This window comes from Desmodus rotundus, chromosome 8, assembly GCF_022682495.2.
Source record: "Desmodus rotundus isolate HL8 chromosome 8, HLdesRot8A.1, whole genome shotgun sequence".
In the NCBI taxonomy this organism is placed as follows: domain Eukaryota; kingdom Metazoa; phylum Chordata; class Mammalia; order Chiroptera; family Phyllostomidae; genus Desmodus; species Desmodus rotundus.
In genome coordinates, this window is record NC_071394.1 from 119,417,104 (window position 1) to 119,440,088 (window position 22,985).

General features: G+C 45.0%; 1 protein-coding gene and 1 long non-coding RNA gene across 4 annotated transcripts in view; one reads left to right on the forward strand and one right to left on the reverse strand.

Annotated features, from left to right (window-relative positions):
• TGFBR2 (transforming growth factor beta receptor 2) overlaps positions 1-22,985 on the forward strand; it is an 80,735-nt gene that overhangs the window by 25,700 nt on the left and 32,050 nt on the right. The window contains exons 2-3 of the mRNA XM_024566219.4: positions 9,207-9,375; positions 14,038-14,228. Of these exons, the coding sequence (XP_024421987.1) occupies positions 9,207-9,375; positions 14,038-14,228 (360 nt within the window). The remainder of the gene's footprint in view (positions 1-9,206; positions 9,376-14,037; positions 14,229-22,985) is intronic.
• Positions 1-22,985, reverse strand: part of LOC128781481 (uncharacterized) — a 79,503-nt gene that overhangs the window by 9,610 nt on the left and 46,908 nt on the right. Inside the window, exon 3 of one of the 3 annotated variants that reach the window (XR_008427457.2) lies at positions 9,370-9,759. The exons of the other annotated variants lie outside the window; for them this stretch is intronic. This is a non-coding gene — a long non-coding RNA (uncharacterized lncRNA). Of the gene's footprint in view, positions 1-9,369; positions 9,760-22,985 lie in introns of those variants that run through there. 3 annotated transcript variants of the gene reach the window in all.

A 22,985-nucleotide genomic window follows, 5' to 3' on the forward strand; every position in this document is an offset into this window, starting at 1 on the left:
TATTTGCACGTATTTAGTAAAACTGTAATTGAAAAACCTTGCAGGCACTGGCTCTGCACCCAGGATGCTGCAGCATGTTGGGGGGAGTGGGGGGGGGGTGAGGGATGGTAAAAACTTCCACCAAGTTTATCAAGGAAAAGCCCGGTCTCACAGGAAATTGATATTCAGACCAAATTCCTTGCTTAGGTGAAGCACATGACTCATCTCAAATGCTTGTTTCTCTGATTCTCTAATAGCTGCTGTCTTTAAAACAGTCCTTTCTTACAACATTTTGTCACCCATTTTTGCATTAACTTGCCTCAGTACTTTGAGATCAGGTGTGCTTTCACCACGAGGTGAATAACTAATTATTGAAAAGCACATCTTCACGTACAGCTTTCTCATTTTCAGTTCTTTTGATAAAAATCATCATTGTGCATGTTTTTTCGTTCCCTGCGAGAATGTAAGCACCTTGAGAAAAGGACCACGCCTGACACCGTCCCACATCTGCTCACGGGTTTAAGATGAGGGCACTCACAGAGCAGGTAAATAATGCAAATTTGTTTAGATTGGTTCATTGTTCTGCTAAGTGACAAATTATTTTAGCTGAATTATAATGTTATAAAATTCCATAAATTGTGTGCTCATTATCTTGCCTCTAAATAGCACACAATTGTGCTATGTACCAATTCTGTTTTGACTGTCACCAAGAGAATTAATCATCTTTTATTTTCAATAACCTCTGGGTGATTTTCTTTGTTGCTACAGCACTTCATCCAAGTTCTATCAACTGAGGGAGAATTGTTTTCTCAGTTGCTATTACTTTATGTAAAGTACTAACTTGAAAGCACTTCCAAACACAAGAATGAAGTTAATTTTATCAACTGGATTCCTCTTGTCCTCAGCCCCAGCCCGTGCATGCTCCTGGTTTGGGGCTCAAATCCCTCCAGTTGGGATTGGCCAAATAAACACACTGTGGAAATCAGTTTTACCAGTGACAAACTCAAATCGCCCCAGTGTGGATGGCGGTTTTTGCTGCCAGCTGCTCACCCCTGCCCAGATTTCAGTAGTTTGCGTTACCCACCTGATCCTTATTAAAGATGAAGGAAGGTGAGCAAGAGGCCTAAAGCGTTCCAGCTTTTTGAATATGGCCAAGTGCTGGTTTTGTGAAATACTGCCTTTGGCAACCGTGTGGATTTTTTCCATCTGTGAGAGTCATTTTAAATGTTTGGGTTTTGTCTCCTAATAGGTGACCTGATTCTGGGACCTATTTTTAAAAAAGGGCACGTTCTGCAAGTGTTAGAACTCAAACCGCACGTCATTCCTCAGTGGTCCGAGGGAATCGGGGAGAAGCAGGAACACAGTGTGCAAATCTGGGAGTTACCGGGGCTGTGGGGCGGAGCGCGTTAAATAGGGAAGGACGCAACTGACGTTCCAGATCAGTTACTCTACGTTTGTCACTAGAAAATGCCGCCACTTTTCCATTCAGCTACAGTTTATTTTATTCTGTATATGGCTTCTTTAAAATGCCCTCATGAATCAAAATTTTAAAAATCGTAAAGGCACAGTCAAGTTTTTAATTTAAAATACTCCGTTAGATAATCCCTTTGGTGCACCCCGTAATTCCTTAATTTACTTGTTTGGTGAAAACGAATTCATGTTTATGCAGTTTTCTTAAAGCAGTCCAGAGTGAGCCATTAAATTCGTGAGACAAAAAGGCTCCGGAAACCCAAACCCTCAAAGCGAAATCCTCTCCGTGGAGAATGTACTCCAGGGAGGGAAATTACTCACACGCACGCGTGAGCGCACCCACACCCTCCTCTCCCGTTCATTCATAATTACCTACACAATCGTCAATGTAGGCCGGAGTTCTATTAAAAAGTTCTACAGCTCTCCAGATTCACTGATTTGCTAGTTCTCGACTTTTCGGTTTTTAAAAGAGGCTTTGCGTCCATTCCGTTCATTTTAGAATCGAATATTGTTCTATTATGAGATCAGGTGGACAACGTCTGGGACTTTTTCGGTGCCTCCTCAACTCTCCTCGCCTGTGTACATATAGTTTGGGACAAGCCAACCCTGTGACCCATATACACATCTAGAACGACCGTGCGCCTCTCGGTCTTCCTGTCTGTGAAATGGAACACGCCTGTTTGTTGAATAGCTCTGTGTTTTCAGAGACCTGACATCTAGATTGTCGGGATCTCCCATTCTACTAACCCCCCTGGTCTGGGCTGTGTTCGCAGCCCAGAGTGCCTTTGTATCTCTGCTCGCCTCCCAAACCCACCATCCTTCAAGGAGGGTCCCCTCCGTGAAAGTGGGGATTCCTGCATGGGCTCTCTCGCCTTCTCTGACCTCCTGTTTGCAGTTAACGGCAAGACGGTTGCATCTGACCATCTTGCCTGTCAATCTAGAATGTCAGCCACAGGAGGGCAGGGACCAGCCCTATGCTTGTTTTAAATCTCTTACTGTGTGAACATTATAGACATTTGATAAATCCTTAGTTGTTGGCCATGCAGTAGGCAATGTCAATGTGGAAAAATATCTATCTTGTCTTACTAGGTTTTTGACTAGTAAGAATGATTTCCCTGCCATTTCAAAGAGATTTTAGAGTATCGATTAGGTCATCCTTGGACGGTTTTTAACAAGTGTTATTATAATGAAAACATTTACATGAAAAGAATTGATGTCTTTAGGCTGCTTGTCTGTGTTTCCTTCCTGCCCACACTGTGGTCTCCCAGTTAACGAAGTGATGTTTCTCCTGTACTGGCCTGGGTGCCAGAAGCTCCACCTCTCCTGCTCTCAAAATACTTATAACTACTTAGAGACTGAGGGTTCAAATACGATTTGAAACTAAAAAGGTGTTGCATTGCACTAGAAGTTCCAATTATGCAATAGATGTTCAGAGAAGAGAACTATTCCTGAAACATCTCTGACGTCATTACAAGGTGTTTTTTGTTTGTTTGTTTATAGTAATTGGCCGAAGTATTTGATTAGCTTGAGGATGTCCTTCTTTCATGAGGAGTCACAAAGGGACACCTCCGAGGTTGAGTGACTTGCTTTGTTCTAGGCGGGAGGACGTGTGACAGACTGATAGACTTGTCCCACCTGGTCTCAAGGGCCACGCGTGGGGTGTGTGTTGCCAGCATCACAGCCCATGGCTGCCGTCTGCCAGATGGTTGCCTCAGTGTCTGACTCTGAAATGCCAACTGCAATTAAAACCTTTCTTTCAGAGAACAAGTCTTTCTATTCTGGGCCCATGTGGTGATCAGAGCCTCAGGGCTTTTCACTGTTTGAGAGGCCAGGCTTCAGAGGAAAGCAGATGGAAAGAATTGTAAGATGAGACAGGCCTTTAAGAAAGGTGAGGAATAGTACAGCAGGTCCTGGAAGAACGGCGTTTCATTCAGAGTCATTTCATTATAACGTTGATGGGATGCCATAGGGACTTAACTCTGTATCAACTAGCTTATGGTCCAGTTGGTTTCATTATCCATCATGTCACTTAAAGTCCAAGAACAGTCGGTGACCTCAAGTGAGGACAGGGTGTGTTTGATTTTGCTAGATCCAAAGGGAGTGGAGAAAGGGAAATAACTGCCAGTCAGCAATTGGGTTCTTCACAGCCTTTCTACTCAGTGTGAACCAGCAGCGTGGACATCACCTGGGAACAGAGTCTCAGGCCCTACCTGTGCTGGTCAGTGTCACCAGCGCTTTAATCAAACACAATCTAGCTGTTGCTGTGCAGGTACTTTGTAGTGTGATTAACAACTACAATCAGTTGACCTTAAGAGACACTTACCCTAGATAATGTGAATGGGCCTCATTCAATTAGCTGGAAAGCCTATGAGAAAAAACTGAGTGGTTTCGGAGAAGAAATTCTGCCTCAAAACAGCAGCATTGACTGCTGCCTGAGTTGCCAGCCCACCAACCTGCCACACAAGTGTCAGACTTGCCAGGTCCACGGCTTCATGAGCCGGGGTGCTACCCCACACCTGTGGGCTAAACGTATTCCCCAGGGATTCACTGGCTCATTAACAAGTGAGAAGCACAGCCCTCAGGCTAGTGAGTTCTAGGCACCAGTTGCCATGGATTATTCTATGAGCTGCTGCACTTAATTGTGTCAATTTTAGTGATTGTGCTATGAAATATACAGTACGAAGTAAGATACCCAGAGGTGTTTGTAAAATAAGTGACTTCTTCAGTGCCTCCCAAAACATGCTACAGAACAGCAGTAGGTAGATGCACGAATTCAAGGACACATGAATACATTTCTGGTAAAGTGTTTAGGTTATATTTAGAATCTTGAGATTTTGCATAATTGGTCAGCTAATAGTAGACACCCTTCCAGAATAGGAGTCCAGAACTCAGAATTCCAGAATGGGAGTCTGGGACTCAGAATTCCTATCCAAAACTTTTAATATTTATCTGGAATAAGTCTAAACCTTATTAGGTTGTTCATCTCTGACCTTCAGAGATAACAAGGTAGTTACAGAAATAGACACAGCTAAGCATTTGCTTAATTCACGTTCTCAAGACCTGGAAACTCTGTCTCTTGGCAATGAGTTTGGGGAAAATGCGCCCTAAAATGAGGAAGGCAGTATGACCCAGACTAGAGGTCTGGATGTATTACTCACGGGTTGGTTTGAAGAGAAGTGAAATGTGATGGGCCATGTGATGCCATCATATGCTGAGAGCAGCTGCCCGTGTTTACTTCCTTTACTGAATGATTTTCTAGGGGAGAGACATTAGAACCTTTTCGAGGGGAACATTATGAATAGCTAATTTGCCTGTTACGGGCAGAAAGTTCTCTAAAGATGGCCAGCTGTTCCCAGAAGATCTGCAGGCACAACAGTGTGGTGAATGCAGGGGGGCGGGGAGGGAGGCGGGTGGGGGTGGAAGAGGGTATAGGGGCAATAACTGGTAATGGAAAAAATACAATCAAATGAACTATGAAAAAATACACTGCCTTGATATGACAACATTTTAACTAAAGAGACTTAGGAGGGTAAATGAACAACCTGAATTAAAAGTAATTTTGACGTTGGGTAGGGTTTGCTATAGAGTTACTTAGGTGGCTCTTGCTGTGTTGTTTAGGGTGATAGCTCTGTCCCTGACTATTTATATATACATTTATCCCTTGGCATCCTGGGGCTGGGGCATTGGTTCCAGGACCCCCCATAGGTACCAAAATGCATGCGGACTCGAGTCCAGGTGACCTGCACACACCTTCCTGTATACTTTTAAAATCATCTCTAGATTACTTACAATATCTAATACAGCATAAATAGGAATTATACTATATTATTTAGGAAATAATGACAAGAAAAAAGGAAGTGTTTAGTACAGATGCAAACATCATAGGCCTAACTACATGTCAGCAACAACTTGAGCTAAACATTTTTTTTCCAAGTTGTTTCCATCCAAGGTTGGTTGAATCCATAAATGCAGAGCCGGTGCATTAGAGGGCCACCTTTATGCATTTACTTTATGCATTTATGCATTCCTTTCGGCTCACAAACCTTGTGTATTAAACCTAAAGATGTTGTTTGACAGGTGAGGTCCTGGCAGGCACTTCTTTCCCTGTGGGTCAGAATGCACAGAAGAAATTGTGCCTTCCCCCCTGTGCACACTCGCCCTCCATCCCACTTTGATTAGCAGCGTACTGTGTACTGTTTAGCATGATAGCAGTGACTCACCTTTAACAACTAGGATTCTTCAAATGGAGCTTATGGACCTTCAGGGAATCTGTGAACCAACCCTCTGAAATAGTGAGCGAAAGTCTGTATGTGTGTCTCTCCGTCCGCTCACCCCAAAGTGAGTTCACAAAGCTTTTATCAAAATAAGGCGACCCCAACAAAGGTTAAGGTACCTTTGCCCTCTACACTTAACTCTAGCTCAGCAACGTAGTGATTCACAAAGGAGAATTACCGGCTTAGAGCGGAGGCTGGATGTTTATTGACTGGCTGGAATTGGAGGAGCCTGCTGAAGTGAGCTAATAGCCAGTGGCTGGCTGGGGAGGGGCTGGAAATTGCAGTGAATGTGTCCTGCATGAAGGCTTTCAAATCAAAACAAAGCTGATCAACATAAAAGGTCTGCTCACTTTAGCAGGGGTCGCTTTTACTGTAGTAAAGAAAAAAATGAGGCCTCCTTGCTGGATACTTACTAGGTGATATCACGTGAAAACTTATGCACCTTAACTAGCACACAATAGGTCTTCAGAGAAGTTCCCAACGTACACCTTCCCCTGTCTCCATGTGCCTGTGCCTCCAAGTCTGGAGTAAAGTTGGCTGTTCACCTCCTTCCAGAATTCAATGGACAGGTCTTCTCTTTTCCGGCCTCACCTTCAGGCCTGTGAATTGCACAGCTGCAGGGGCCCTGATTGCACAGACTGCAACCTGAGTGGGCCCCCCCGCCCCCCCACCTCCGCCCTGCCAGCTGTGCAGCTGGTGACCTTTCTTTATTCTTCTCTTTTCCTTCTTTCTTTTTTTTTTTTTTTGGTGGCCTTTTTTTGTTGTCGGTCTCTTCACTGCTGATGGTGTTTTGCAGACATCAAATCCAACCCCTTACACTTGTCACCACCTCTGTGGCCACCACTGCTGTTTCCAGCACAGTCTCATCTGTTTTTATTTATCACTCCTGAATCCTGTCACTTTTCTCACACTTCTAGCTTTTATGAGTAAAAGACTGGACAGCCCCCCCAAAAGATGCATTTCTCCCCAAAGTGTAAAAGTGCTAATCTCATAGCTTTGGGTAATTTTTTTTTCCTCTGGGAAATTTCCAGCTTTATTGAGGGGCTCCCGTGTCAGTCACAGAAGTTGTGTATGTGTTTGTGTGGTTGGGGGGCACGATTTGTTTTCTGTTTTGTTTTGTGCCGGTCATGCTGTTTTTCAGCTCATTCTAGGTCAGGGGTCTCAGCCTTGGTTACACATTAGAATCATCTGGGCAGCTTGTACAATCCCTGCTGCCCAGGCGACCCTCCAGAATAATTACATCAGTGTACATATCCGGGGTGTTCATTATTTTCTAAAGTGCCCTAGGTGATGGATTCCAACAGGCCCCCAGGTTGATAGCCACCAAGCTTGGCTAAAATCCTAACATGCTGGGAGACTGAATTCCAAGTCGTGGAGGCTTGATTTTTATATTTAAAAACAAAGCTTCATCACCACCAAATAAATGTTTGTCGTAAACATAGTCTATTAAAAATAAAAACCAAAGCAAAACATGGCCTACCTTTTTTTTTTTTTTTTTTGCTTTGCTCGTGCCTTGGAGGAAAACCTAAAGGGTTAAATAATTTGTTTCACCAATGGATCCAAATCTAACCATTGCAGCAAAAATATATATTCATTGTTGCTTTAGTCCCAAATTTAACACAAGTTTCAGAGAGCACTTAGGCCTGTATTTTTAGCTAAGCATAGAGCTCTAGTGCTGGGAGACACTGAGAATTTCAAAATAGTTTGCTACCTAAAAATATACTTCCTGAAATGAACTTGAGGCCTGGGAGGGATGAATGGGTTTATTTTTTCTTCTATATTTAATGTTACCACAAGAAAGCAAATCTTGAATTTATATATGTTTATATTTTTAGAGGCCCAGGAAACAGGTGCTCCGTCCAAGTGACAAAGAGGGCTGAGTGGCAAAGTGTCGATGCCAGAAATCTAAAATTTGCAAACAGGGAATGACCGTGGCATTGAAATTGCCCCTCTGGCTTTAGGCAGGGGCATACTGAACACAGGGAGGAGAGGAGGAGGCTTTCCAAGTGTGATTTCTGGGAGAAACACACCTCCCAAGTTTCTAAGGTCCAAGGACTAGTGCCAAACGTGGTCTAGGTGCTTCATCTTCCTTAGTGTCCTCAAGTTCATGTTTGTGGACCAAAAAGCCTTATAGCCTTATCTCACTGGACTCTCCAAAGACACTCATTTAATTATCTTCATTGCTAATAGAACTGGGCCTCTTTGAAGAAAATGATGGGGAAGGAGGTGCTGTGCTTTTTTACTGCCTCTCAGCATGCAATATGTGAGTCACAAAGAAGAATGAATATTGTATTTATAATCACACTCCTCACTGGTGTGGGGGGAAATGTTCTGTATTTTTCCCCACTTGGTATAAAGCACCAAAAGCAAACTTCTTATATTCATTTCTTTATGTATTTAGCTCTTCACTCATTCACTCAATAAGTATTTTTGGATGGCTGCTTCTATGGTACAGGCCCTCTTCTTGCCACAGTGTACAAACACGGCAGATAAAATCTCACAGAGGCTGCATTTTGGTGGATTATGCAGAAGATAAAACAGAATCTGGTCATAGTTACCTGTGGGCTGCTTTGGGGTGAAGAGCTGACATTTAACCAGAGATCAGAAAGGTGACAAGAAGCCAGACAAAGGGAGTAGCAAAGCAAAGGCCTGAGGAAGGAAGGAACTTGGCGTCATCCAGATATAGCCCATGTGCCCTAAAAGCTAACGGGTAAGGAAGGAGAGGGCTGCTGGTGGTGGTCCTAGTCAGAGAGGTAGCAGGTGGCAGACCCTTGAGGTGGAACCCAGCCTCTACTCCCCTGCAAGACTCCAGTGCCTCAACAGTGACTGAGATTATTCCTAGGAGTGACTCAGTCCTTGGTTGATCAACTGATTTCCCTCAAGGCAACAGAGAGAAGTCAGGGCCAGCCCCTTGCAAGAAGACCCTGTAGCTCTTTCAGGTGTAGGTCAGGGACAAGGTGGCCAAGTCCTGCCTCACCTACAGTGTCTCCTCTCAGTTGCCCACTCCCTTTTGAACTTCACAGTTCTGCTCCCTGGTGGCCTCTCTGTCCATGTGGGTGGGGCCTCTTGTCTGGCTTCCACATCCTCTTACTCTCTATTTTGGGTTATCCTATCCTCATCTGTTTCCTCGACTATCTGCCCAGCTAAACCCTAACTTCCCCGTGGGCACTTTTCATGGTACTCCCAGCACCCAGAACAATGCAATGGGCCACTCCAGTCTCTGTTTCTTGATGGAATGATAAGGTTTGTGTAGGAAGAGCACCTTGTAAAATCATGGACAAAAGCAAGTTATTCAAACCTCCCCCCACCCTGCAATGGCTTTTGTTACGGCTTGCATAGGTGCAGGGAATTCTCATGCCTTCCCTCGTATCTACTCTTCTGACATCAGGTTCGTTTGAAATTGCATAACATCATCAGGAATTCATTGGCAGGCTGTCCGGCGGTTAGACAATCACTCAGTGTGCCTTTCTTTTTCCCCCCCAGTTAACAATGACATGATGATCACTGACAACAACGGCGCAGTCAAGTTTCCACAACTGTGCAAATTCTGTGATGTGAGGTCCTCCACCTGTGACAGTCGCAAGTCCTGCCTGAGCAACTGCAGCATCACATCCATCTGCGAGAAGCCACACGAGGTCTGTGTGGCTGTCTGGTAAGGTCACCTTTTAAACAATCTTTCCTTCCCCCCTTTTCAAGAAAGTAACGCAGGCTCTTGGTACACAGAGCCCCAGTGTCTTCATGCCCGAAGCACAGACGGCATCCCGGTTCCCTTTTGCTCAAACCATCTTTTCATTGTAAATGAAGTTTCCAGAGATGTTCTGTACATTTTCAAATGCACTAACACGTGTGTCTATATGAGATGACCTTTAATATTTGTGATAACTCTGGCGACCCTTCCTTGTATGAAAGAGTGGAATATGACACTCAGCAGTCATTTAATGACACTCCCTTGGTGCCCCACAGTGACACCAGCAGCTTTGTTCTTCTGGGGCGATCTCAGTCTCGCTTCGTGGAAAGAGAACAGATGATAGGTGGGCTGTTGGAAGAGGAAAGCGCTTTTCAAAAAAGGGGAAGCTGTTCCTGAACCAGAAAACAGCCCATTCCTTAGTCAGGGGGCCTGACTGTGTCCTCACACCACCCCGGGCTACACTCTACATCGTTCTCGTGGATCAGATTCCCTCCATCCTCTCTCTCTCCCCTGCTCTCATCCCCCAAACCCCACCACACACACACACACACACACACACACACACACAGGGGCACTCATAAATCATCCGACTAATTCATAGTTATAAATTGGAAGTATGAGCTAGAGATAAGAGAAACATAGGGATCATCAGAAAAGTTCCATTTTATAAAAATGTGTAAGGTCATTAATGAAATACAACATTTTGCAGATATATTCTTCTGTTTTGAATTCATCAGCTGTTTTTAAGGAACTTATGGGTCTCCTGGCCAGTGGCCAATGAGAATATAAACCCAGATATCCTCCCCTCCTTTGGGGGAATGAGTCCTTTGGACTTTCTCCAGACCATGTGTAGTTAGTCTTGATGACGGATCTAAAAACCTTGCGAATTTCTGTACATACTGAGGTACGAACTCGCTTCTCAAGAACTAAAGGAATATTAGCAGCAAAGACGAGTTGTGACAGCTTGCTGTACCTGCCAGCTTCACTCCTGTCCGGTTCTGAGAAATGCTTTTGGCAAAGGAATTTTGACAAAAATTGTGTTGAGAAGAAAGGGACAGTGAGATCAGAGGTTAGAAGGTGTGCCATCTGAGGACTGGCCGAGGCCGCTGGACGGGTCCAGGGGAGAAAGGACATGGGTTCTCTTGGGAGATATCACAGGATGTGATATCTCTTGAGATATCTCAAGTGGAAAATATAATACCAGTTTTCTTCATAACTCCGAAGGGCAGAAGGAGGGTCTGTAAAGTTTACAAGGAGACAGACATGTGCTCAGTACATGTTTAAACATTCTCATTATCGTGGTTTCCTAACAGCAGAAGAGACTTCCTTCTTGGGAAGAGTCAAACGAAGTTCAGCAGAGGCTGGGTGGCTGGCCAGTCTAGTGCGGGGAAGATTGAGACACCCGACGGGGTGACCTCAAGGCTTTCTTCTTCACTTCTCTTCTCCGCTGACCATCTGGGCTTAAATATCCACTGTGGTGTGAGCAGATACTTCTGCTAATGAAAAAAAGGGGCTCTTTTAATTAAGATGTTTTTCCTTGACTCACAGTACAAGTCCAAATGATTGATTGTGAATCAGGTTGCTGGAATAGAAGCTTTGCTTGTCTCGGAAAATGTGAGCGTGTGGGGGAGAGGAAGCCTCCCTGGCTCCTCCGGGACTCGGCTACAAAGAGGAAATACAGCGAACGTTCATTTTCATTTGTCTTGGTGAAGACAGATAGTCCCATGGAGTGGGAGTGTGGTGAGCAGAAAGGTACAGGCAGGGGATGCTGTGCCTCACTCCCTGACCCCCTTCAGCACCCCCTCAGCCTCCAGAGCACTGGCTGCTGAAGGATCACCCCCAGTCCCTCCTGGGAACCCCCTGCCCGAGCAGAACTGCTTCATTCCAGTTTGGCCTTTCCTCAAGTTTGGCCCCTCTTCCTAGGCAGCTCCCATCCTATAACTGAAGGATGCGGGGGTCCACATGCCTGGCCACTTGGCCTCATTTGGGGACAGCTCTGATGGACCATCCCAGCTTTATGAGTCCTGAGGGATCAGCCGAGTCCTTTAATTGCAACCTGCATTGTGGTTCGGATCCTCCAACGTGCAGTGCTGCTCCCTTCATTCAGTCACGTACAGGCACCTCTCCAAAACCCCACTGCGCAGAAACCTAGCAGCCTCAATGCGTGTTCCCGGGGAACCCAAACCAGGAAAGGAGGCTGTTTTAGAAATAGTCACACACAGAGACTGCAAGCCTCCACCACCGTGGTGCATGCATTCCAAGGTCTTTTATCAGTTTCAGTGTTCGTTTCACTCATTCATTGGTTTGTTCTTCGTTTAACTAATGCCAAGCTGTGCACCCATTTCATGTAAAATGTTCAAGTTCTTCCCAAGAACAGAACTATATTGGAAGCAAAATTAACTTCATGACTGTGTTTTTTTGTCAACTGACAAAACTCCCCAATTGCTCGGAGAAAACGTGGCAGAACAAAAAAGTCTGCATTTTCATTGTTGTGTTTTCCCTTCCTACGCTCAGCTGTATCTAAAGATATTTTGCAAAGTGAGCTCGGCTGGCAGGGAGCACTGTTGCAGGACTGAGTGGAGAAAGCAGTGAAGGACTTGACCCACACTCAAGTGTCATAGCTCAGTTTTCTCTCTGCAAGGTTAGTTCTCTAGGTAGTGAGGAGGTGTAAAGCAAGAGGCTCCAGAAGAGATGCCCCGTCATTACACAGCAGCAGAACTCAGTGCCTTCCTCGTCCCATTCCTTGGCCTTTAGAAGCTTCACAGCAGAGAAACACTCTGCTTTTCCCTGGGAGCAGAGAGGTCTCAGTGTGCCTTCCCATGCATCTACACATATGTGCACATGCATCTACACATATGTGCACATGCATGCGCCACACACACACCACTTTGGGGACAGGGAGGTGCTCTTGTTTCAAGGCCACCATTTCTGCTAGGACTTCCTAGTAGCTTTGGCATGAAGGATGGGTAAATTTTTAAATGTACATCATTTGTTGTGTAATCATGCGCCAAGTCTAGTTTTATCATGTTACCTGCAAGTCCTCCAAGTAAGGACTCCAGTTGCTGTTCCTCCTCTAACATAGCAAGGCCTTGCCTCTCTTAGCGTTAGTTTGAGAACAGTTGATGTGTTTTACGAAGTGGCATGCCTGCTTCTGCCAGAGTCGCCTCTGGGAAGGCTGGGCAAGATGGATGTTGCCAAGATAACTTCATTCCTGGTTGGGTGTTCCAGCCTCACCCTTATTCCTCCTCTTCTTATCCCCTAGTTGACACACTGTCCTTTAGTGTCCTTCAATTAAGCGCTGAGCAGGGGCATTGGACAAGTTGCTCTTTCCCTGTGGGTATGGGCCAACCTCTTTTCCAAATGGAAGCTGTGTCCTAGCTGCTCCCATGTTTCTCGCTGTGAGTGGTGAGCTTGTGTGTGTTTGGGGGGTGAGTGGAGTTGATTGGCAAGTGTGCACTAGTGTGTGTTGGCACATTACACTCGCATGCATGCCCTGAGAATCCTTCCCAGGAAAGATTGCATGTTACCCGTGCAAAACTGACTGAACCTATCAGTCAGGTTGAGACCTGATTTCCCCTCCAGCGTAGAAGCTACCATCCAAGGCAACAGTACGGTGCATCTGAAAAGGGCACAGATGGGAGGAAGGATGTCAGACCAACCTTGGCAATGGACACAGACATCCAAGATGGCAGGCTTACGAGGGGATCAGAGGGAAACAGGCAGAGAAATAATGCATTTTCCAAGGATGCCACAGTTTTATTTTGGCTTCCGCAACTTTAACAGCAGGTATTAATCATGTCACTTTTCAGAGGTAATGTACACGTAGAGCCAATCGAGCCTTTAAAAGGGCCCAAGTAAAATGTGAGAGACTCACTCACTGAGCCCAGAGCTCAGTGACTCTCCAAATGTGTGGTATGACGAAATACAAAAGGTAAACGGAGTGAGTCCATGACAGCATGAATGATTTCACTGGGCTGTACATGAAGAACGCCTTGCAGGTCTTTCCCATGTGTTTTAATTTCCTTTCCTTTTCTGTTCCTTTGTAATTCTAGAAACTGCAATTCTTTATCTAGGAAGTATCTTCCATTTTCTCTGCACAGCCAGCTGCTGACAGGGACCATGCCTTCACTCACAGTGCCCCGGGGCCCAGCAGACAAAAAAAAAGAGGAAGCACAACTGCTTTCCCAGACTGCTGTTAGAGAACAAGTTAGCTAGACTTGACCCTGGTTCTGCCAAATAAATTAGGGTGTGGCGTGAGCCCTGCAGCACATTTGGGTGGAAGGGTTAGATCATCCCGGGCCCCAGCATTCTTCTGTTTCTGCGCCCTGCCCTTTGAGGACCGAGTTAAGACAATGTGTAAAATTCTCTGCCAGCGTAGCCCCTGAGGGAAGCCCTCCTGTTTCTATCATAAGTGGGCTCTGAGAATAAGCAAAGGAAAAAGTAAAACAAGTAGAAAAAGCACAAGAGACCTGTTAATGTTGGAAAACAGGAACCAGCTGCCATTATTAGAAACAACTATATGAAGGAAATGCATTGCAGATTGCTTTTCTGGCCAGAGACCATGTATTCATCCATTCTCCTCTTCTCTCGCCCCGGCTCCCGCTCCACCCATGAACTGCACCGAAGGAGGAAGAATGATGAGAACATAACACTAGAGACGGTTTGCCACGACCCCAAGGTCCCCTACCATGGATTTATTCTCGAAGATGCTGCTTCTCCAAAGTGTATTATGAAGGAAAAAAAAGTGAATGGCGAGACTTTCTTTATGTGCGCCTGTAGCGCTGAAGAGTGCAATGACCACATCATCTTCTCTGAAGGTGAGTTTTCTTCTCTTGCGGGTCTGGAGCTTGACTTGCTCTGTGTTGATTTCTCGTGTCCCTGGTCTGCGGTCTCAGAGCGCATTTCACCCTCCTATGGCTGATGCTGGAGGGGGAGCCGAAGGAGGTGCTTGTGGAGTTACAGTGTTGGTTCTGGTCCTGATTAAGTCTGGCCCATGGGGCCCACACTATTGCCGTCTTTGACAACTAGCTTCCTTCCCCTAGAGCGGTGGTTCTGGAAGTACAGCATCACCTGAGCATTTGTTAGAAATGCAGATTCCAGGGAAGGAAAGTTCCCCACTGAACCAGAAACTCTGGGCACTGGGCCCAGCAACCTGTATTTCAACAGACCTTCCAAGTGATTCTAATCCAGCTAAAATTTGAGAACCACTGGGCGAGATGGGAGGAGGCTATTTGATACAAGAGTGGACTTGCTTTGACTTAACACATGTGGTTTTGTGTACATGTTCCTCGGATTTGTCTACAAGGTTGTTACCATTGGTCCCATTTGAGAGAAGAACTGAAAAAGGCAGAGGGAAAGGAATGAGCCCAGGTTTACCCATGGAGCCAGGGGAGGACTAAATTAGATACTGGCTTTTACCTTTGAAGTTCGGCATTCACTCAGCTTGAAAGAAGGGCATATCCTAGTCCATCAATTAAAAAAAAACTATTCAATATTTTTAATTATAAGAGCAGTATATGTTCATTATCAAAAATTCAAACAATCCAACCATATGCAAAATTTTAAAAATGAAAGTACATTAACCTACCCCCTCACTCCCAACCTAACAGATAATTAATATTAAGAGTTTGTGGGATGCACACGTATCTCTGTCATTCATTCATATAATCCTTGCTTCCCTCCTCTCTTTCCTTACTCCCTCCTCCCTTCCCTGCCCCTCCACCCATGCATCTGTCCATCTGTCCAGCTATCCGTGCATCTCTCCTCTGTCCGTCCATCTATCCACCCCATCCACTCATCCATCTTTCAGTGCAAATAGGTAATGAGACTATAAGTATTACTGGGCAACGTTTTGTTTTTAGCCAACCACTTTTTACTTTTCTTTCTAAAGATGATAAAACATACAGATATACCGCACACCTCTTAGTTGTCTAGAATCCCATAACATGGATTGTCTTCTATGACTGATCGAACCGTTTCCATTGGGTGGACTATGTAGGTATCTCCGGTTTCTCACTTAATGCTACATTGAACATCTTCGTACAAGTATCTTGCCTATGTGTTCTACCGATATTTCGGCAAGAGAGATCTCTTTCTAGAAGTGAGGTTCTGCATCAAAGTTATGCACATTTTAATATGGTGACCACGACTAAATTGTTCTCCTTCAAAACAGATATCTGAGCATACGGATTTCCACGTGCCTTCTCCAACATGAGATTACAAGCCTTTTACTTTTGCCAGGCTGATGGTGAAAATGATATTCTCTTGGTTTTAGGCATGTAAGTTCAGAATGGGAAAAGGTTACTTTAAGCCAAAATAGTTCTGATTCAATAAAAATCCCTTTTGGAACACAAGTGCTGTGTCCGCACACTCCCTGAGTGTGTCCCAGTGACGGGAAAGGACATGTCTCCTGTGTTGTGCTCAGAGCACTGCAGACTCAGCCTCTCCTCTCTGTGCCCTTGACCTACTGCCAATTCCCCTCTCTGTTCTGGTCCAGCTTCCACGTACGCCAACTGCTCGGTACACGAAGGCAGATGTGGACAGCTTGCTGGTGCAACACAATCTCCAAAATCACTCCTCTCTCCTATTTCTGTCATTCTATAAACACACCATTTTTCTCATTTTCCTAATGTCATTTGAGTTAAGAGGGAAGTTATGACTAGATTAAATCACACTGAAGCATGATAACACTTGATATCCTGGCTTAACATGTCAACTTTCTCCAAGTAGTTCACTTTTTAAAAGAAGGTCCCGGCTAAGCTAAAGGAATTCATCTGTAAGAGTAGAATATCCAGACATGTTTACCATCATTTGTGAAAGTTTTTTTTCTCCTTTTGCATACTGGCTTGCCCACAATGGAAGAGTTTATTTCATTCCCAAAAGACGAAATTTGATAAATGGCCTGCGAGTTGGATATATTTATTACTATAAGCTTTTAAGATATTAATGACTTCAGTTTTTAGTGTATTTCAACTCAGGTAATAATCACAAGCCCACATTCACATGTTTTCCCTCTTACTCATTATCAGACACTTTCTTATGACGTGACATAACCACCCTGAAGGCAACTTCTCATTGTACACCCCCGGGAACCCAGCACAGCTGATGACTCAGATGTCTTAGCGATTTTGGAGCCTTTTGACATATTCCAAGGTTGTTTGCATTTCGTTTTCTAAAATTAACATTCTAGGGGGTGTTTGCTCTTTCAGCATCTCTCTTCTCTGCAGCGAGATATTCCCTCCTCACTGAAAGCAGCAGCATTTCAGGGTCCATTTCTTCCCTGTACTAAAGCATGAAAAGTCTTGATGTACTCGTCTCCAGTCCAAGTCAAACAAGATGGTGAACACAGAATCTCTGGAGGGTCTTCCAGTGTTTTTTTTATTAGTACAGAACTCTGCTCTCGACGCCAGATTTATGATGTGCAAACACAATGGATGATAATTACTTACATCGCCCGGTTTCTTAAATATGTTAGGGGAAAATGTTGAGCCACAGATTGTTTTTTTAAATGCAGCTCTGTGTTTTCGGTGCTGTTATGAGTTCACACTCAGAGAGGATGTTCTGTGGCTACAAACGGTGCTCAGACCTTTCCATAGGGAGGCCTCAGTCAATCTCAGAACCGCCCCATGAGATAGGCACTGCTAGCGTCCTCACCCTGTGGATGAGGAAACAAGCTGAGAGAACTCCAACGCTTTGTCCAGGATCTCATGACATGTAGGTGCCATAGGTAGGATTTATGATGGGTTGTGTATGAACTAAAAAATCTGTGAGGGTTTCCTTCTCCCCCTCCCTCCCCCCTTCCTTCCTTCCTCTCACCCTCCATTTTTCCCTCCCTCCCTTTCTTCTCTTTTTATTTCCCTCTTTTCCTCACTCTCTCTCACGCTGTTTGTCTAAACAGGTAATATATACATATATTTTAAAAAATCAAATGCTTCAAAATGGGTACAGTGGAACAAAAGTCTTGCTTTCGTCTTGTTCCCTAATCTCCCTGGCCACTGTGAATGGTTGATCGCCCATTCTTCCGGAAGGACTCCTTCTGCAATAAATTCTGCACGGAAACCCTGCAATTTTTTAAACACGCGAGCTTTACTGATGTATGATTTAATGAAATAAAATCTACCCTTTTAAACTGTCCAGTTGACTGAATTGTGACCCATATATACAGCTGTGTAACCACTACCACAATCAAGATATAGAACATTTTTGTCACTCCCAGTAAGTTCCATCCTGCCCCTTTGCAAGTCATATTGGGATTTTTATTCACATTTTAAAAAGTTGGTGGCCTTTTTCCTTTGTGATTTTCATATTAGTTAAGCAATGCCATGACCTCAGTCCTCTAAAGAATGGGTATGTGGAGTGCCCTCAGCTTTAGGCAACAAAAGAAAGAGAGAGAGAGAGAGAGAGAGAAGGGAGGGAGGGAGGGAGGGAGGGAGGGAAGGAAGGAAGGAAGGAAGGAAGGAAGGAAGGAAGGAAGGAAGGAAGGAAGGAAGGGAGGAAGGAAGGAAAGAAAGAAAAAAGCCACCTCTGCATCATTTAGCAATGTGGCAAATAGTGTGAGGGGAGGGCGGGCCTCCACCTAAGGCCTGCTCCTCACAACTGTGCTCCAACTGTCCTGTCTCCTTGTCCTGCCTCTGAAGGTCACCTTGTCAGTAGATGTTGTATAGATTTCTGAGGGAATCAGAATCTACACCAAGACCTAAGATTCCAGCTGGAAGAGAGGGTATTTGTGTTGGTTTTATGGATGGTCTGGTGATAGCACTCAGTCCCATGAGACTGATCAGTCTCCAGGACCGAAGCAAACAGGACATAAGAGGAGAGAAGCCAGAGCTAACAGTCGCCCTATTTGCTGGCCAATGTTGTATCTACCTTGCAAAGGCATTACATGGTTATTGATTTCTCACTGAACCTTTAAGAGTCACCCCCAACCTTTCTTTTTTATTCATTTCATAAATGGTTTTGAAGTGCCATAATGACATTTCGCTTGCAGAGCGCTAGGCGAGGAAATGATGTCTGCTCTTTAGGTAAGAGGCAACAGTCGAGGGAATGGTTCAGAATGGCAGGCAGAGGTGGGTTTCCTGGGTTTAAGGCCCACTCTACCACTTACTAGCGTTGCCACCTTGGGCCGCCCACCTGACATGTCCATGCTTCAGTCTCCTCCTCTGTTAAATGGAAATGAAAGGTAGAGGGGGGTGGTTGTGATGTGAGGATTGACTAGATTCACACACACAAAGCGTAGACCACATTGCCTGGTGCAGCAGCAGGAGTCGCTCACGAGCCCTTAGCTGTTCATACTCTTTGGGCTTTTTCCATAGGGTTTGGGACTCCCGCTTATCTTCAGACACGAAGCCCGCAGGGTTCAGCCCTCAGGTATGCTCCAGCATGGTGGTTTTGTAGCTGAGTTGGACCACACGGTGCTAGCAGAGCAGTGATGTCTCGGTGTCTCACCACCAGAGTTGTGGAGAAGCCTGTGCTCTTTAACCCGTGCCCATCCAGGTTCTCTTTTTCTCCACATGACTTCACAGAAGAAGGGAGCGTGCCGAGCCTGGGATGTCTAATCAAAGCTAACCATGTCACTTGACACCCTTGGATAATATTACAAATTAGGCATGTTGTTCCTGATTTGTCTCAGAACCACAGCTGGAGGCAACTAAATAAAACAGGAACGACTCACAACAATCTTTCAGATCAGTGATTCGGGTAATCTCAGTTCTGTGCTTGCTCAAGGGATTCACTCCCTCTTCTTGTATTTAGCGGAAAGTTTGCTTTTTGGGACACGTGGACTTCTCATTGACTGCCTGTGCCACTGTTGGCCCACTAGGCTGATAATGGTGCTACTGGCTGGAGCTGTTGTGGGAATTAAAGGGGATGATGTTGGGAGTATCTGGCCCAGTAACGGGCACGTAGCAGCACCTCTTTTCTTACTCACTGCTCCTCTGGGTAAGGAGGCCACTCGATGGCAAGGAGCACACCTTGCCATTCTCCTGAATGGTGAAAGTCCTTGCTACTCAAAGTATCAGCAGAGCAGCAGCAGCACCCAGGAGCTGGTTAGAAGAACAGAACCAGGGGGCCCTCCTAACCTGCTGTATCAGCACCTGCGTTGTAACAGCGCCCTCGGTGACTTGTTCGCCCATGGAAGTGTGGAAAGCACCGGTATGAACTCCCCCAGCTAGAGATTGAATCAGACATGGGTCTTGTTAACTTTATGCAGGTAACTTGCTGAGCTAATCAGCTCAAGAGGCATGACTTTGGTATTACACGTGGTCACTTAGAAACAAGCTAGATATACTTCACTCAGTCCATTCATGTAACAGAACTCCCTAGTGAAATGTAGGTGTTTGGCAACAGCGATAGTGAAGTTCATTTTTTCATATATTCCGCAAAGTTTGTACCAACATGGGTCTGGATGTAGAGAAAATTAATCACTTTTTCAGTAACATTTCTTTGGTTTCCATGATAATGTTTGCATTAGTTTATCTGTGGGATTATCCTCCAATATTTTCCTGAGCAAGAAGACATTTAGGAATGTTTTCAAGTTGCGCTTTAGAACATGTCGTTCTGAATTGGAGCTATAAGAGAATTGTTTGGGAGCCTGGTAGCTCTGAAGAGCTACCACACAAGTTATAGAGTGGCATTAAAAAAAAATTGCCTGAATCAGTTTGCTCCTCAGCCATCTGCTGGCATTGGGTACAGGGAAAGCAAGAAGATGCCTTGTGGGAGATTAAAGGAGGACTGCTTCTGGGACGCTTCCTGCTCCCAGAGGACTGGCACCCTGGCCACCCTATCTTTCCTCCCGACTGAGAGCTGCACGGCTTGTTCTGGAAATTGAGTGGCACCACGGCCACACAGGGAAGGGAATCAGTGCTGAACTCAAGTGCTGGACTTAGAAAAGTTTGGTTTCAAAGCCAGAGGCCCACCCCCTTCCGTAACTGAAGTGCAGGCTGGCCAGCACCACGCCCAGACCCAGGCTGTGGGGGTTCATGAACGACAGTAGCAGCGATCCCTGCCCCGGGGTGAGAGCTGTGCTGTGGACTGGTTCACCACTTTTGTGCGTTGCCTTGTTTTCTGGAGTCATAACATTTTGGGGGTGGCAGTACGTTTTTGCCCTTTCTCAGCTTTATGGAGGTATAATTCACAAATTAAATCAGAAGACATTTAAAGGCTACCTCATAACGATCTGATGTACGTACACGTGGGGAAAGGGGGCCTGCCATCTAGCCGGTTTACCTGTGAATTTTCTGTCGTGTGCGTGTGCGTGAGAATAATGACGCTCTACTCTTAGCAAATTGCAACTGAACAATCTGGTGGCATCAACTGTATTCACCGTGTTTTACACTCGGTGAATTCTCAGCACTTATTCATCTTCTAAGTGAAAGTTTGTACTCTTTTACCAACCTCTCTATTGCCCTCCGCCCCAGCCCATGGTAACCACCATTCTACTCTTCGTGAGTTTGACTTCTTTTTAGATTTTACACTTCAGTGATCCCAGGAAGTATTTGTCTTCCTCTGTCTGGCTTATTTTACTTAGTATAAAGCCCTCGAAGCTATCCATGTTGTTGGAAATCATATATACATATAATTTTCTTTAGCCATTCACCCACTGATGAGCATTGGGTTGTCTCCATACCACGGCTGTTGTGAATGACGCTGCAATGATCCTGGGGGTGCAGATACCGCTTCGAGCTCCCGTTTCCATTTCCTTTGGAGATCGACCCACAAGTGCAGTTGCTGGATCATATGGTAGTTCCAAGTTTAATTTTTTGAGGAGCCTCCATGCTGTTCTCCTTTATAGCTGAACCAATTTACAATCCTACCAACAACAGAAAAGGTTCTCTTTGTCTACATCCTCGCCAACACTTGTTTTCCCTTGTCTTTTTGGAGTCATAACCTTTTTACGCTAAAATGAAACCCATGAAATTTGCTGGTCCAAACTCTTCATTTTACTGACCAAGAAATGGGCCATGAATTTCCTTGAGATCTCATAGCTGGTTCTCCACATTTTGCCCCTAGGAGAGTTGGAGAATCTGGTCTCTTTTTTAGGGAATATCCTCACCCTTTGACGTTCAGGTGGGGGGTGTGCTCTTTACCACTCTTATATCTGTGGAAGTCTACGCACTTTACATAAGAGGCTGTCTGTTCTGTGGGCACACAACGGATCTCTGAACTTGCTGTTCAGTGAGTCCTTGGCAAGCTGTGCATCCCAGCTTACACTACTCACATGTTTGCGAGGAATGATGTTTGAAAATGAAGGCCAGCCGATGCTCACCTTTTGAGATTGTGGTCTCCACAGTGAGATTTTCTGGGTTCCAATCCCAACGAAGCTATTTATAAACTGTTTGTCCTTAGGTGACCTAATTCACCTTAGTTTTCCCCTCTGAAAAATGGGGACAGAAATAGTGCTCATTTTCAATAGGGTTTTTTGTGAAGATAAATGAGTTTATTTATGTAGGGGACTTAAAATAGTACCTGGAGCAGAGCAAGTATTCAATACATGTTGGCTGTTACTATTGTTCCCCTCGATTCAAATGTCTTATCTTTGGATTTTGCCAGATGAGGGAGGAGTTTCATACCAACATCATGTTGTTTTCTCTCTTCCTTCCTGAAAATTCCTTCAGCTGAGCTGTGTCTAAGTGCCATGCATCGTAAGCAACATTCCTGTGGCCCTGCGTGATGTGTCCACTGTAAAGAATGCTGTGGAGGGAACTCTTTAGTGTGTTGTATTGTTACCTTCCTGAGGAAGCCAGGAGATTTTTTCTCTGAGCTCTCTGCCCCAGGAAGATTATTCCTGCAGGAGGATCTATTTGCTTCTGAACCTACGGACACTTTGAAGCATATGGAGCAGGGGACAGCACATTTCTTTGATAAAGGACCAGTTAATAAGCATTTTTGGCTTTGCAGGCCATAGAGTCTCTGTTGCAGCTACTCCACCCTGCCGCTGAAGCCGCCATAGACCGTATGTAAACAATTGGCCACAGCTGTATTCCAATAAATCTTCTTTTACAAAACCAGGCTTCAGGCCAGCCCCTGATACAGATGGTCATGTGGTCATGTTTTTTTCTTTTTGTTTTTAATTTCTCTCTTCGCTACTGACTACCAGAAAAGCTTAGAATCCAATCTGAGTCATGCTTCTGCCCAGTTTGTGTGCATACAGTTTGTATACTGTTATCACCCCTGCTTGTCTGTTTTCCTACATTTATCTTCCCTTTGTCTTGATTCCAGCTCCTTCTGTCTTCCTTTACTATTATGTCTACCTATAGGTTGTAGGAGAGTTTTCTATTTTGCAGGATGGAACTATCAGTAAATACATCAATGATACCTGTTTAACTTAGAAACCAGGACTCTGAAAACCACTCGGACTCAAAGTTCAACCGATGTGGTTCAGTAGAGAAGCAGACCATCCGATGTCGGCCCTCACCGTGCTCATGGCCGACCTTCAGCTGTCTGCAGTCTGCCTACTCTCCAAACGGGGCAGACGAGGACTTCTAGTAGCCACAGACTTTCATTCCTTCCTCTCTCATTGTTGCAGAATTTCTTTTAAAATGAAAACAGCCTCTTTGGTTTGCAAGCCTAACTCTGGC